This window comes from Podarcis melisellensis, assembly GCF_964234715.1.
Source record: "Podarcis melisellensis genome assembly, chromosome: 11".
Taxonomy (NCBI): Eukaryota; Metazoa; Chordata; class Lepidosauria; order Squamata; family Lacertidae; genus Podarcis; species Podarcis melisellensis.
The window spans coordinates 8,401,777-8,419,004 of NC_138543.1; the positions used below are offsets into that span (position 1 = coordinate 8,401,777).

Consider the following 17,228-nt stretch of genomic DNA (forward strand, 5'->3'; position numbering starts at 1 on the left):
TAGTGATTAATGCAAGGAAAGATACAGCATGTGGGCTCCCCTCACCCACCCACCCAGACAACCTTTTGACCAAATTACAGAGTAAGTGAAGATGACTTGGGAGTAGTTAATGCATGGAAAACAGTGAATGCCATAATCAGCTGATGGGTGTCGGGTTACAAAGGGCCTCTTAGCTTTGAAGAACTTGGGGGGATTGGCATGGACAAAGCAAACAGTTAAAGTTAAGGGGAGGCTTTTTTATTTTTCTTCTTTCATCTACCTCGTAAACAAAATTAGAGGCAGGGGGTAGAGAACACGAAAAAGGCATCGAAAGAGAAGAAGGAGAAAGCCTGAAGACTCTGTTAAAAAGGTAAAATCCCTTTCTGAAAGCAGACTCCACCCCCTATAGGCACGGCAATAAATTATTTTATAAGCTAATGACTCGTGAATGATAACATGCACAGCCTATGACTTTTGAAAGCTACTCCAGACTAAACATTTGCCTTTTAACATACCTGCTGTACACACATCTATAGGACAAAACCTGGTAATTGCTTTCTACCTCTGCCCTTTTATAAGCTATGGGGAAGTTTGTAAAGTTTAGACAGCATAACATCAACATTCCATTTGAAAAGAATGCCCGTGTGCTGAAAGATCACCAGCGCTTTCCAGAACATATAAAAAACTAGTTTATACAATTTACATTCATCAGACTATTCTTCCTACACCCTGCAACCCTGCCTTGCCCTCTTCTCCCCCCATGAAACCCAACTTTGGGGATCCAGGCATTTTTTCACACTGGTCCTCTCTTGAGGAAGTTGCACAGGGCTCCTCATATCAAGTCAGCAGCAGAGAGCAACATCTGATGCAGTCAGATGTTGGGCCCTGAAATCCTGTGCAGCTCTTTGTGTTCAGGCCGTGAACACTTCCAGAGCTCAACAAAGAAACCAGCTCCAGAGAAATGTCAGGAAGGACTTCACTCTGGGGAGCATCTCGGGTCCCTTGCCTTGGGCCCCTGAAAACCCTGGGACTCGCTTGCAAAAACAGCAAGCGTAAGAGCGAACTGTTATTTTTCAGCTATTTACTTGGAAGTCCACGAGATTCATTTCCAAAACAAAAAGTAACAGGTTTGTGTCCAGAACGTAATAATGAATTGCTTATGAGTGGCTCCAAATGAAATAAAAATACCGTATTTTTCGCTCTATAAGACGCACCAGAGCACAAGTTTTTGGAGGAGGAAAACAAGAAAAAAATATTCTGAATCTCAGAAGCCAGAACAGCAAGAGGGACCCCTGCGCAATGAAAGCAGCAATCCCTCTTGCTGTTCTGGCTTCTGGGATAGCTGCACAGCCTGCATTCGCTCCATAAGAAGCACACACATTTCCCCTTACTTTTTAGGAGGGAAAAAGTGAGTCTTATAGAGCAAAAAATACGGTAAATCTTGACACAAAAATCACTTAGCTCTCTAGAATAATAAGACGCTTTTTAAAAAAACCATTTAATAATTTCTCTTTCTTTTACCTCTAGGTATCAGAATGAGGGCAAAAGTTTAGACACTTTTATTTTTATTTTAAACTTAAGCAAATAGAGGAGGCCAAAGGATGAAGGTTATTAAGGCTTATACCTTTTTCATGAACCCTACCCCCTCAAGTTGAATAAATATATCGTGAATGATGCAATATGCATACCCCATCAGTAGCCAGACATAAACAAAACCTTCCTGACTGTAGCAAGAGCTATGCTGAAAGGAATTTTGCTTCAGCAAACACTTACAATGATCCCAGCTGTCCAAGGGTTCAGAAGGAAGAGGGCACACACCAGGAACGTACACGCCAGAACCACGCTGATGGACAGAAGGAGCCAATGACGGAGACCGATATATTGTTCCCAGAAGAGAAACGGGTATCCATTGGGGTAACTGGGAACCCCGAGGCTGGTGTAGTTATTGCAGATTGCTCTCACTTTCTCAATAGCTTCCACAAAGTCAGAAGTGTCGCGCAGTCCATTGAGGTAGAAAGGAAACTGAACATATTCAATAGGCTCAGCTTCTGGGACTGGGAAGGGGGGAAAAACACACTGCTTAAACAAACTTATGCTGGAAAACAGTGTATCAGAATACAGAGTGAAACAGGCAAATGAAGCAGTTTGGCTTTCTGGTGCCAGAATATCAACATCGATTAATTTGCATTAAATGGTACGTTCAGATATACCAACAAAATGCAGCAGAAACAGTGAATTTCATTATGAAGAGGTGTAGTACATTTCAGATTTCATACAGGCAAGCCTTCCCACTATCATGCTATACATTTGGGGAGTTTCAGTAAGCTTCATGTTCAAGCGGGGATTCAAACTCTGGCCTCCCAGGTCCCAGTCCAACACTCTAACCCAGGCATAGGCAAACTCGGCCCTCCAGATGTTTTTGAGACTACAACTCCCATGATCCTTAGTTAACAGGACCAGTGGTCAGGGATGATGGGGGTTGTAGTCCCAAAACATCTGGAGGGCCGAGTTTGCCTATGCCTGCTCTAACCACTACACCACACTGACTTATCTTTGACTTAGTTGGATATCACTTTAGTTTTTAACATCCCACAAGTCTCTTTGTTATCTTTCATTTATTTTTATTTTGCCTCAGTGCCTACCGTAAAAATGGGATAATCATATAAATGCAGCATACACCATCATTAATGATATCAGTTAACAAAAAATGTCAAGGAATCAAGCCTTAACAACCTACGTTAAGAGTATTTTAGCTTGCAAGGTGTGATACCACCCACTGCCATACAAAATGGGCTTTAAAATAGCCAGTCCGTTGTGCTGACTACACTAGTATTTGTTGATAGCCGTCTACATACGCCTGAACAGTAGCAAACAAAGACTTAACATTTGAAGATTTAGAATGGGTTTAACATTTGACTGGAGAGAATTGCAAAACCTCATGTACTTTTGCACTACCCTGCTAGAAGGGCAATACTTCTGAAATCATTGCATAGCTGACAGCATGGAATCCCAACAGCATTAAAAGGAAGCAGTGAATCAGGGCCAGCATTTGTAATCAGTTAAATACTTTGAAAGCTTAAAGCTGGCCAGTACATTTCTTACATTTTCCCTGGTTATTAAAAACGAGCTTTAGAGCATGCTACAGTCAATCAAAGAAAGATTAAATACTTCAAATGACTATTTCAGGAAGTAGATCATTTTTATCCTTCAGTGACTCAACACACCCAAATTTTCCATGCTCTCTTTTCAAAAAGCAATGCTAAGTCCCCAATACCACCCACTCCTCCCTCGAAAAAGCCATCACACAACTAGCATTAAGTTCTTGCTGCTGCTGTGTGTTCCAGACACTGCAGGGTCATTCCGTTGACTTACTAAACATGATTTGCCCTATTATAATCTCAACTATAAATTTTCATTAAGACAAGTTTTGGCTGGCTGCCCATGAGCTTTAGGGTTCGGATTCAGTGAAGCACAATTTGCTTGTTATCCAGTTGTGTTTCCAGAAGTACCAGTCCTCTTTTCTCCTCACTCCAGCCACCCAATAACCAACCAGCAATTCACCCAATAAATCCAGAGCAAAAGCAAACAGAATCAAACTGGGACTGCTATTCGGAATGCAAACGGGTGACTTGCAAGAGCAGAGGATCCTCTTTATACAGATCTCTTTCCCAACTAACACCCCAAGCCAACAAATTCAGAGTGAACAAAATTTAACTCCCAATTATTAAAGCTCCACATTTGCAAAGGCAGCACACCACGGGGAACTGAAGGCTCCCCTTCCGCGGAAAATGAACAGGGCACATTAACATGAAATGAGTTTTAGACCTCTGATATAGACTATTAAAGAATTCATTTTTCAAAATGATGAACTGCTACCGACGCACGGCGTTCTTCTACTCCATTACACAACCACAACCTGTCTCCTGAGTTTTTACTAAGAAACGCAATATATTGTTCTGTTTATGGTCTGGCTCCTGGGCAGTGTCAACTGACTGGGGAGTTGCTGGGCCTCGAGAGAAGGGCCGAGGCACTTATATAAACCATAAGGCATTAAAAGGGAAGCGTTCCTTACTTCTCAACGTGGTTTCTGGCATATAGTCTGCTTTATCGTGGACCCATTCTGGACGGTGGGGCCGGATGTTGGCTTGAGAGGCAGCATATGCCACAGGGTCATTGCTAACCCAGGCTGTCAGGTAGATGTAGAAGGCATTGGGGTTAATGATTCCATCTGCATCCACCAGGCGCTGTTTAGTCAACTGCAAAAAAATAAAAAGAAAAAAGGGGAGGGAAGGAAGAGGAAGGAACAGTTTAGGATGGAATCAGGACTTTTGTTCAGAATGTTAGGACTTATGCCCAATTCTTTTAACACAAGAAGGAAAGGCATTATGCAACAGCATGTAAAATGGAATAATAGCCTTTGAAAGAAGACTTTATACTTAGCAGAGATGTCATAAAGAGAGTTTTGTTTATGGTAGAAAAAAACTACATTTTTATATTCAAGAGGTTTCATATAGCGGAAAATGCTTTGCATGCAATTCATTAGAAACATTAAATCAACAGAAGGTTCCAGATGAAGACTGAGCCAATTAAACCTAAATTCTAAAAATGTTGTCTGCAGCCAAGATGGGGGAAATGACCAAACTGGAGAAACATATTTAAAGCTAGTTTTGAGGGAGAGAAAAAAAAAGAAAAAGGAACCATGGAGGTCGGGGAGTGGGGGGCGGGAAGAAAGAATCTGGCAAGAGTCCTATAGACGTCTGTGTGCAGTTAACCTCTGTTGTTAACACTGAAGGAAATGCCACCCAGTAAATGGAGGAGAGCTATAAAAATAAAACAACATCTGTATAAATTTTGCTAACACTTGCCTCCTATGACCTATGTATTCAGAAAATGCCCAGCACCCAAAACCAGATGAGTCCACTCTTCCAGGGGTCACGTGGGTAAGTGAATTTGGAGAATTTGAATCGGATTTTCTAGGAACAAAAGATGTCCCGTCAAACAACTGGGGTGATATACAGAAAATGCCAGGAAAAGGGTGACACACAAGGGGTTTTGTTTTCTTTTGTTTATTTTTCATTCTGCCCCAACTCTCATTTTCAGGTCTTTCTAATTATGTGAAAAACAACAGTGACAGCAGCCTAAAAAAAAAAAAAAAAAAGCAAAGCTGGAATCTAGAGATCTGGATTCAATTAATCCACAGGATATGCAACAACTGTATGTCTTCAAATTGTCTTTGGAACTGCAGAGAACAGCTCACAGCCTCTGTGGAGGCAGCAGCACACTTCTATCCCTCCCAGGCAGAAGAAATTATATCAGGAGCCACGGGCAATCATTTGTTCCATGCTGCATTTTGCATTTGCTGCCAAACAACAAAAAAAAGTCTCTTAGGGCACCTGATTATGGTTCTCTCTCCTCCCTGGATTTGCATATTGCATAAAGCAAAGTACAGTGGTGCCTCGGGTTAAGTACTTAATTCGTTCCAGAGGTCTGAACTTAACCTGAAACTGTTCTTAACCTGAAGCACCACTTTAGCTAATGGGGCCTCCTGCTGCCGCCGCGCCGCCAGAGCACGAATATAGATAGATAGATAGATTAGATATAGATATAAATATAGATATAGATATAAATGTTTGATGTTTTATTATGCTTTTATATTTGTTGGAAGCAGCCCAGAGTAGCTACAGCAACCCATTCAGATGGGTAGGGTAGGGATAATAATAAAACCATCAACATCATTCAATAACACTTTCGTCAAAGTACTCTAAACCGTGCTTTTGAGTCTAGCAAACAGCTCCTGAGAAGGTCATTGGAATGTTATTTTCTGCCTGAAAGCAAAGAAGTGGGGTTTGGAACGACACAAGTTCCCTTTACAGACTTTTAAAAACCTCCCTTAAGGGTCTTTAGATAGAAGGGGGCTTTGGCAGTGTTTGGCATGAACCTGTAGCGCACGTGAACTTGCACTCCACACAGGGACCATGTTCCAGGTCCCAGGCTGATTGCTGCTAGTTCAAACTAGCAAATCAGGACTGGTGGTATGGAAGCTAGCATTAAACTCATGAGGGTAGAGCAGCAGCAGCCCACCCAGACGGCCCAGCAACTGGTTCCTTGAGGTACTTCTTGTTGTACCTGGGGCGGGGAGTGGGGGTGGTGGATGTTAGCACTTTTATTGGGAATGATTCTACACGATTCTAATGAGAAACCGCTATCTACATCACACGTAAGTGTAACATAGCATAACTGGCCCTCCCAACATGTCCATGCCAAAAAAATGTAAAATAAAACTGTACAAACAGCTACAAGCTGCAGCTAAAACATGGGACCGCACCACTATCCAAAGCTGCTTAGCCTATGGGAATATTACTGCACCAGCGCTTCTACAAAAAAGTAGACCATATAAATACAGGAAACACCCTCTGCCCAAACCTTATGAGCATATTCACATGCAAGGGTTTCTCATGATCACGATGGAGAGTTATTCAGCACACATTCAGGAATGGGGAAGCAATTTTGGGGAAAAGAAGAATGATCTGTCAGGAGGTATCATTCCTTCTCCCATTTAGCTTGGGATGCCCATGAACAGATCTGAGATTTTTAACATCATGACAATTTGCCCTGAATAACTTCTCTTTCTATTCAAAGTGTTCAAAGGAAGTCACACATATACCAAGTTGGAAAAATGGGGGGGGGGGGGAGGATAGTGTGCAAATTCATCACCCACCCTCTCCCCCTACCTCTGAGTACCATATTGTCTTACACTGAACCTAACCAAAAGACTTTATAATCTGAACCAAAAGAAAGAGAGAGATTGCACGTTCTTTTGTATTTCATGAAAATATTTAATATATATATATATATTTAAAGGAAGTAGGTCTTTCATGTACAGGCGTCTTACTGAAACCAATGGGACTTACTTCTGAATAATCCTATTTCTTTCTTTTTTAACCAGCTGGCTTGGGAGAATTTGCAAGCTGAACTCAAAGCACTGGAATGAAAGCAAACTATGCCAGATTTGCCGCTCATATTGATGCAAAGGAAGCACAGTTCCTCTCATTCATAAGAGTGTCAGCTGGCACAGAAGATGTAAGAAGCCTCTAGATCAGGCTTCCTCAACCTTGGCCCTCCAGATGTTTTTGGCCTACAACTCTCATGTTCCCTAGTTAGCAGGACCAGTGGTCAGGGATAATAGGAACTGTAGTCTCAAAATATCTGGAGGGCCGAGGTTGAGGAAGCCTGATCTAGATGTATGCAGGATGGCACTTTATCTTTTGCTCAGAGAAATGCAGAAGTCTCCTACTAAAAACAATGCCCTCATTAACAGGCAATCCAAACCATGGGCTAGCATGAATAAGCACCTATATTGGCTTCCAGAAAGGAGATTGTGGCTGCTTTGTACTGCACAGTGCTAATCTACGATTGTCCAATCCTGGGCTCGTGGTTTAGCTGTACCCTGGGCTACAACTTGTGGTTTGTCTGCACAGAACTGAACGATGAGTCTGGGTTTGGGTAACACACACTAAACCAAACCATGGCTTAGGTCACTACAGCACAGCAGCAAAATAACCAGGTAGTAGCAAAGCGGCTGCAACCGCTTCTGCACATTCACACTGCCATGGTTTGGCTTAGCATTTTGTGTGAACCAAGCCCCGCTGGAGTTCAGCAGATTTGGGGTCAAGGTGCATTTAAATTCATATTCCTTGGTCATGACTGGGACTAGAACAGAAGATGTGATTTTTAAAAAATGTTCCTAGATTGTATCATGTAATACTACAAATAGGGAAAATCACATAGTTGAATACATGCACATTAAAACAGCTCCTTGGGCCTACAAAACCAGCAAGATAAATTATGCATTGCAGAAGAAAATAATGGATGCCAGGATGTAAAACTATCTATTTCGGTTACTCTCATATCAAATAAATGGTTAGGATCTCTTTTTCAAAATACAGCATCCTCCATTCCTAGGCCTGGTGCTGCTGCTGATTTTATTTTAAAAAATCAGTTATAAAGAATAAAGTAGTAGGAAAGAACAGGAAAGAGAGAGAGAGAGAGAAAGGCCTGCTGCTTGACCATCAAACCATGGTTAGGCAACTGAGGGATGGGAAGCCAATGGGCTTCATGGAATCTGCCCCCATCCCTTTTCATACAGGCACCTTCAAAACTGCAAGGGTGTTGGTGTACTATGGTTAGTGTCTGAATATTTTCATGAATAATTGTTAGCTTTGGAACCACAGTCAGAAGCTGGCTTGCAAACTGTAATTTAGGCCAGAGTTCCCACCACGAGTCCCCAGCAGTTGCTGAACTACAGCCTTCATTACCCCAGCCAGTTTGGCAAAGGATGATGGGAGCCGTAGGTCAACGACATCTGGGGATCAAGGTATGGAGAAGGCTGACTTAGGCTAACTAACTATGGTTGTGTTAAGATCAATGCACCACAGATGCCAGAACAAATCCTGGAAACATCGCCAGGGCGTGGGCTTTTCTGGAATGGCAGTTCCATAAGAAAGATGAAAAAGTGACAAAAGATTACTTGTATCAGGGTTCAGTCTGACCAGGAGCCAGGGGTGACTTCACAAAAGGAAGCAACATAGGGGCCTGAAGAAAACCCTAGAGCAGCAGGGGATTCTGAAGGGCCCACTGAGATAGTCCACGCCATCTGCCAGGAGAAGGCAGGTTGGAAACAGACCAGTAATTATTCAGGTTGAGGGGATTCACAAATGGTTCCTTCAACAGAGGTATCACAATTGTCTCCTTCAAGAAGGCAGGAATTTCTCCCACCTCAAGGAAGGTCACTTCATGACCAAACCAGTAAACTCAATACTAATAGCCAGGAAGGTTTTTCAAATGCACAAAGAGATCAGCCAGATATTTCCAGTGATTCTGTCCACATCTCCAGGGGAAATCAACTGAAACTAAACAGAAGCGTAGTTCTGCACTTGAGGTGTCATTCAGTTTGAAGCAGATGTAAGTAACATTATTCACAAAGTGCTCAGAAAACAAATCACAGCAAGCCACCTGGGTTGTTCAACCTTGTGGTCGGGTAGTGATAAGCCTTAGAAATGGCTTCTCTGGGCATTATTGTCCAGATGCAAAGGTAGCAGAGAAGTCTCATTCTTCATTGCCACTATTGTAATGAGGAATACATTTGAATAAGCTCTTCCCTGTGTGTGGTGGGATTCATCTAGAGTTTTCTGTCACCATTACTCAAGCTGTCATTCCTTTGGCTTCAATGTCTACAGCGCTCTGGACCATGTATGGGAAAGGGCAGGTCAGACCTAACAGTCAACTTTGTATTCCAGATATTGACTAAGGCTTTAAACAGTAAAGAAGGAAGGAAAATTACTTCCCATTTGCATCATTCCATTTAAACAAATAGTTATGGTAGCATTTTTTAAATTACCTGGCTAATATCAAAGGGTTTGTCTTGGATGCCCGTTTGAACCAAAAGCTTGTAAGCCAGAACAGCATCTTCGGATCCGTTTCTGTAATTGTTGTATGTGATCTTCCCAGATTCCCAATCACGATCAAAAGCCTCCTGAAGCCCTGTTGGAAGGTGAGGGGACAGATAGTTGTTGTTATTTTTCACCCAGCTTGTAAACCAAAAGAAGAAAAACCAGAGCAGCTTTCCTTCAAACTGCTAATGAAGAGATCGCAGGATTGTGAAAGTTTTCAGCTCTCGGGTAAGTGCTGACAAGCAATGTGCAACATCACCATCACTTTCTTAGAGCTCTTTTTGACTCTTAGCTCTGTCCACTCCAGCCTCTTCCTCATAGCCCTGGAACGAGCAGAGCCTGGCTAGAGTACTGTGACATGCTTCCCAAACAGATGTTTGGGAGGGTGCCACATGCCTGAGACACTAGCCTCCCAGAACTCCAGAGGCTGCATAACCTGCCTTTCCCATCTTCCAGCTAGGCTGTGGATGACTGCCAGGCTGAAGCTCCAGACAAGACCTCCTGTTGCTCAGAACTGGCCCAATCCGCCCACACCCACTTAGCCAAATACTACCACACGTGAAAACATTCTGGCATCATAACACTGCTGTGTGTGGCGGAACACATGGCTTCTATCCAATGGAGAGAGAGAAAGGCAGCTGGAACTCCATGTGTATGCAGTGTTTTGAAAGACTTATAGAGCTGTGTATTCAGGCATTCATGTTCACACATGGGCTGGGGAACCCCTTCGTGTGAGCATGTAATATGCACAACTTTAAGTTTGCAACGGCCCTTTGCTATGAAATCTCCTGATGCACAATGTGGCTCTGTTAACACTACATGCATTGTGATAAAAATGAAGAGAAACAGATCAGGAATTTTATCCTAGATATGTCCCTCTAATAAAGGGAAAGGAGGGCACAGATTGCAAATAGTAACTCCAGGAGATGAATTTGCTCCCTCTGTTCCCTAGGAACAATATATACTTGCATAGCAATAGTTGCAGCAAACCAGACTTTTTATTAAATAATAATAATAATAGAAGCAAGGTAAGAGTGCTATAGAACCATCTCACCATAAATCTCAATTCAGCACAGGACTCACACATAGACACAACGCCCCCCCACCCAGCCAAAACGCCCCCACCCAAATCAAGCAACCATTCATCAGCACACATTTCCAGATAATAATAAAAAAGTGATCTCCAAATTGAACAGGACCAAAACAGAAGCTCCTCACTCCTCACTTATTATGTTGTGCAGGATCCATTCAGGCTCCTTAATGAGCACTACAATTCATGGAGGATCCTGGTGGACTGATTATGACTACAGAGTTGGGGAGGAATTCAGACGATAGCCCAAAATAAAGCTCCACTCACTCACTCCCCTGTAAAATGAATTACACAATGGGAAGGAGACACCCAGCGCTGTGTTGTTTCAGCTACCACTAGGTGCTGAAGCCATAGGTTACACGACAACATGACCAGAAATTCCACCACAAAGCCGGAGGAAAAAGAAACCCACACTCCAACTTTCAAACTTCAAACAGCAACTCAGCTCCTTCTTGAGCACAGCGTGAGTGAACACGATTTTGTCAATTTGTTCCATCTGTTCAACTTGTGTAGCTAATACAAGTTGTGGGATCTGCTGCCAGCACGTGTAAAGATCACAGCCAACACCTATTCACTCTCAACTGTTATTTCCCTCTTTGCCACCCCTTTCAAGGCTGGGTGGGGGGGGGGAGGGTGGGCAAAAATACCTCACAGCACAAATTTGGATCAGATTTAGAACAGTAAGCCGCAGCCCAGCACAAGGAGGCTGTGTGAGAAGAGATGAATGAACCACATGTCTGAGGAAGGAAAGGAAAGGGGGAGAGAAGAGGGGAAAGGGGGGGGGCGGATAATCCACCGACCCACCTCACAGCTGCACTGAGAGGCTGTAATCAAAACCATCATTACAGATCTGATAGGTTAGCTACAGCTATAAAGAGATAAGAGCGATGGAAGGAGAAAACATGGCCTAAACGACACAGCCCTAGGCTCTGGATGCGCAATTCCCATTTACAAACCCTCCCTCTGTTTCCTTTAAAATTGCCTCCCATGTAGAAAGTTGCAATAAAACTCACTCCTGAAGCCAAACAGGTTCAGAACAAAAGCAGCAAATGGAGCAAGCCTGCCAAAACATGGCACATCCAGTCACCGCAACACCTGGCCAGGAGCACAGAGCAACTATTGAAATCTAGTTATCCTAATACCATCTAAAAGAATTCAAAGCACCAACTAAGAAAACTTGAGTTGCTGAGGGCAACTCAGAATAAGACGAATTTAGGAAGTGGAAAAATACAAATCCCCTCCTTCCCGTAATTTTTTTTTTTTGTAAAAAAAAAAGAAAATCCATTCCAGTACATTAAATGATTGGGAGTATATGGGGTTATGTTATTAGTGTGTGCCTATACACAGTGTAACATGCCCTCAACCCCTTGGGGATAGGACAAGCTATAAATTTAGCTAACTAAAATAAATGAATGAATGGTTAACTCATATGAAACTCGCGTAGGTGTACACCACTCAACCTGTACCAGGAATATCGTTTCTAACAGTCCAATCCGAAGGAAAGGAACCTTAATAAATAAAATGTAAAGGGATACTACAGGAGGAAAGCTGAAGAAAGAAAACCACTGTAGCAGGGGAAAAAACAGAAAGAAAAAAGAGTACATTTGCAGAAAATCTGGATTAGTGAACTGGGTTTTTATTTTTCTCCTTACCTTGCAGCCAGTCTCTAAAGTAGTGCAACCACATTTTGGGAAGCTGCTTGTTCTCTTCCAACAAAACGTACGTCACGTTGCTGAAACTTTTGTGAAGCTCATAAAGTAAGTGCTGGATGTTGGGATAATCCGCTTTCTGCGTAACGACATACATGTGGTAGAATGAGAAGTACTTGAACTGGGCTGCAATGAAGTCATACTCCCGTGTCTCCCGCGGCACAATGTCTGTAAGATCAAGTCCATCTCTCACACGAGTAGTTCCATAAAGACTGAGGCCAAGTAAGGCCAGGAAAAGAAAAATGACCACAAGCTGCAAAAAAGGAGAATAAAGAAGGGTAAATGAAGAAGTGACATCATTCAGAAGAGTTTCATGCAACAAATACTACATAGAGTTAGTGCTTTTCTTCTGGGGGTACTCACAAGTACGCAGTACCAGCACCTTTTTTTTTCTTGGAAGGAAAGCACTGGTTAAAAGTGTGGCACTTACTCTAACAACTTTATGGTGAGTACTGGCACCTTTCGTTCTAGAAGAAAAGCACTGCAATGCAGCTCCATCTCCCTGCAATGTCAGCAAGTCTAGAACCATTTCTCTTAGCACAAAATGCCAAGGCCAAATTGCAAATCACCCTCAGCAGTGCCAAGATCCTGATAAACCAACACACTAGATTAGTGTAGTCAGTGCTGGATCTATGCGCAAGGGAAATAATACAGTCATACCTCGGGTTACAGACGCTTTAGGCTTTGTTTTTTCGGGTTACGGACTCGCCGAAACCCGGAAGTACCGGAACGGGTTACTTCTGGGTTTCAGCAGCTGTGCATGCGCAGAAGCGCTAAATCGCACTTTGCGCATGCACAGAAGTGCCAAATCACAACCTGCGCGTGCGCAGATGTGGCGCTGCGGGTTGCAAACGTGCCTCCCGCACAGATCACATTCGCAACCCGAGGGTCCACTGTAGTGGGAATTCTAGGAACTGTAACTCCTTGCAGGGAGAAGAGTCTCCTAACAACTCTCAGGATGCTTAACAAAAGACATTTCCCCACTTTTCTTTGGGGAAAGCCATGGCTGTTCAAAGTGATATGATACTGCCTTAAATGGTAGAAACAATCAAGCCGTCTTTAACCAAGAGGCAGGGCGTGCAGTGCTCCTGTTGCGAAGAAACACACAAGACTAGCACAGAGACATTACCTTTGCTTTTGGTTTTAGTAGGAACGGAGCATACTGCTTTTCAGCAAAAGAGGAGAGTGTCCATTTCGTACAGGGTGGCTCCAGACAATGCAGTGTAGATTCTGAGAACTGGGAAAGGAGGTCCCTGGATGACCTGGTACTTTCTGGGCTCTGGCAGCTGAGGTTATCTTGTGTCACCGTGACTGGTTGTACAGATATTTCTGAGCGAGGTTCTGCGGTGGTATAGTAAACCTGGGTATGAGGGTCGTATTCAGTGCGAAGCTGGACAGTGGACTGCATTGTGATTTGGGTTTCGTGTGCAAAATTGTGGCTGCTGTATGGCGGTGGAGGGCTGTGGCGCGTGCTGTCACCAGCTTCTGCATATGCTTGAGGTTCAATCTGAATCACTCTGCTAACACACGGGCTGAAAGAAAGGGGGGGCATTTATGCACATGTTTATGGCAGAGTCTATATAAATAAGTAATTTAGAAGTATAAGCAAGATACCATCAAACATGCATGGCATCTTACAAAACATAAAAGGACAGGTTGCTACCTAGAACATTGATTTTACAAAGCAGCAGTTGGGGTGAAGGTTGATACTTTCTTGACAAGTATCAACCTTCCCCAAAATGATGCCCTCCAGATGTTTTTGCACTACAGCTCCCATCAGTGATACACTGGCCATAGCTGATGGGAGTTGAAGTCCAAAATATCTGGAGGATACCCGCTTGGGAAAGGCTTCCAAGGACGATAATTAAAGAATAGATTCATAGAATATGCAATACAAAGCCTCTCTCTCTCTCTCTCTCTCTCTCTCTCTCTCTCTCTCTCTCTCTGTGTGTGTGTGTGTGTGTGTCTGTTTCATACCATCAACTATTTAAATATATTTTGATCAGTTGGTTGTCTGGCTTTTAACTGATCCATGTAAATATATCCATATGTTTTAAGTTTCTGGGCTCAATTCAAAGTGCTGGATTTAATCTTTAAAGTCCTAAATGGTATGGAACAAAGATACTTAAAGATACTTCTATATGATCCTGTCTAGACACCAAAATCAACCTGGGAGGCCCTTTCTGTGCATCTTGCCTTTCTCAGAGATTCGGGTGGCAGGGATACATGAAAAGGGCATTCTCCAGTGTAGTGCCCAGCTTATGGAACTCCCTGCTCCAGGAGATTCACTTGGCTCCCTCTGCCACACTGCAAAATGTTAAAGTATATTTCTGAAGATTCAAGTGCTAAATAATTTAATAAAGGAAACCCTGCACTCGTTGCTGGATAGACACAACACCATTAATATTTCCTTTTTCATAAAGTTTGGGTTCATGTCGAAGAAAAAACATGTCTACAAAATCAGGTGCAACAAGCCATTATTTGTCATATTTTGACACATGCATATATGCAGTAAGAAACACAGAGAGGGCTTCTAACGGATATATACTCTGTGTAGTACGCACAGCTAATTGGACACATGTGCATTTGTCATACACATGCCATGTAGATGTAGCGTCACTATAAAGAAAGTGACAGCCATACATGATTTTGTCATATGAAAAGCAGCTCTAATTATGAGAAGGAAATCCATATTTCATTCCGCCAAGGATGCCATGACCCAGCTTTGGATACAGAAATTGCAAGGAAAAATCATCTGTGGATTTATACCAGAATTTATAACATGATGGCTTCTTTTGAAACATTCTACATGGCAGCTCTAGACAGCTTTATCAGCTGTATTTTTCAGCCATGTGGCAACAATGCTTGTTTCTCCACTCATGCAGAGGTGACAGGTATCTTGGTCTCCATGAGCTTGGAGCACAGGAAGTTTGATCATGGCCAACATAATTCCATTTTAAGAAATGTATATATAATCCATGCAATCAATAACAGCAAGATGTTCTGCTGTTAAAGACAGTCCATGCAGTCATCCTATCTGCTCACCTTGTAAAACAACAGAATATATCCAATCTCCGATCTTCACGGCGGTACAGATCCATACTCAAAATGGCAGGGAAAATTAACAGAACCATGGCAAAGTTGAAGACCACAACCACAGCAGCCTATAGAAGCAAACAGAGAAGGACAGGGAATATCAGCAGAGCTGGTACATTTACAACATGGAGGATACGTTTTAGAAAAAAACCAAAAACTTCTTTCATTTGGCGGCCCAATTTGGCTCATTTGTGCTCAAGATTTTGCTGGAATGGATTAAAGGAGTATTTTAGCATTCCTAATGGACCATGAGAATTTTTTGTAATCAATATTCTTTGTAGTATTTCATTATATATACCTTTTGATGAAAGCCTTGCGCCTACCTCAAAAGCTTATGAAGAAAGATATAAAGATATCTGCTAATGATTTAACTCAAACATTATTATTTTTCCCAAATTAGCAAAGCTCAAAAGACAGACAACTGCAATGTGGCCGGAAAGACAACCATTAACCACCACTTTAGACCTTCAAGAAAGAAATCCACTAACCAGCACATAATTTTTAAAACAGAGTTCCAGGATGGCTTCTCATGCATGTACAGTCCAAACCAGCCCAACTTCACTTAAGCAAGGTATCTGCATCTGGCCTTAGACTCTGCCCTAATGTGGAGATAAACCTGCTTACTGTCACCTGGAAATCAAACTGCTTTCAAAAGGGATAACTACAGGGGCCGAATCAAAGGTTGGCTACCCTCTTGCCCTCTTTAAAGCCCCCACAGAAAGGAATAACAAACAGCAGAGGTAGAAAAGCCATCACCAAGGTGGCAACAGGGTCAGGGGTGCATTGGCCTTAAGCCAGTTTTCATATGTTTTTAGGGTCATTGTATTAACAGATGTTGATAGGCACAGAGAGCATCCTTTAGCAGTTGACCATTTCCCCAGCACCCCAAGAAGCACTGGATAATTGGCTCAGCCTATCTCACTTCAGTTTCCAAAACACACCAATGTATCACCGCTTTGGAGCGTTGCGGGGAAACAAAATGGTGCCCATCACCACCTGAAAGTGGGCTTTGCTGAGGGCTCCTCAAAACTTCTGTGTTGGATGCATCACATGACCCATAGCTGTCTACATTTCCCTTTTTTAAAGGGAAATTCCCCTATTCCAAATAGGATTCCTCGCAAGAAAAGGGAAAAGTTGACAGCTATGACACAACCAGTTACAGAAATTGCCAACTCGCAACAATTCTCCCTTTATTCTATTCTGCTGAGTGCTCGCTGGGCATGCTGAATATATTGTGTTTTGCTATTGAGCTGCATTATAGTTTCTTTTCCCTGGCAATTTCCTTGATTATGGTGAACAGCCTTTGCTCGATAAAACGCCTTTAAAAAATAAAATTAAAAAAATGAGAACGCCATCCCAGCACAAAAACTGCAGCAGATCAGTAGGAAATCTCAGAGGAGTCTGCTGGGGGCTGGGGACGGGATACCCAACTATTAGCCCTGGGAAAGGGCCTCTCGCATCACCACCCACCCTTTAAAATCAGCATTTAGAGAAGAGTGTGAACCCAAGGGCCTCAAGGTTTCCCCCTTGGAAATCAACAAAGCTGGTGGAGGCTGCGGCCTTAGAGTTGCGGCCTGGTTGCCGGTGCAGGAAAAAGGTCCGCATTTAACCGAGAGCCGGTTTAAAAGCAAACAAGCCCCAAATTCTGAAATTTTGTACAGAAGTCCTGTGTATCTCCCTCAGCTACAAACAGAACTTGCTTTAAAGGGGAGAAAAAATAGAAGCCCTTAGTAATCCGCCGCTTCAAAAAGCAGCTGCTGCTGCTGCATGTGTTAACTGAAATAAAATAATGGAAGTCTGTGCTGGAGTCACTGAGGGAGAAAGCCTCATAGGCTGGGGCCCTGCCCAAGGTATGCGCTGCTATTTGCCATTCCTCGCAGACCACCCAAGGCGAGCGGGCGTATT

At 42.8% G+C, this 17,228-nt stretch overlaps 1 protein-coding gene across 3 annotated transcripts in view; it reads right to left on the reverse strand.

Annotated features, from left to right (window-relative positions):
• PTCH1 (patched 1) overlaps positions 1-17,228 on the reverse strand; it is a 107,088-nt gene that overhangs the window by 16,662 nt on the left and 73,198 nt on the right. For all 3 annotated transcript variants that reach the window (XM_081930377.1, XM_081930376.1, XM_081930378.1), the window contains 6 exons: positions 15,273-15,391; positions 13,357-13,759; positions 12,171-12,480; positions 9,377-9,519; positions 4,052-4,235; positions 1,753-2,033 (listed from right to left, as the gene is read on the reverse strand). In XM_081930377.1, coding sequence (XP_081786503.1) covers positions 1,753-2,033; positions 4,052-4,235; positions 9,377-9,519; positions 12,171-12,480; positions 13,357-13,759; positions 15,273-15,391 — 1,440 coding nt within the window. The remainder of the gene's footprint in view (positions 1-1,752; positions 2,034-4,051; positions 4,236-9,376; positions 9,520-12,170; positions 12,481-13,356; positions 13,760-15,272; positions 15,392-17,228) is intronic.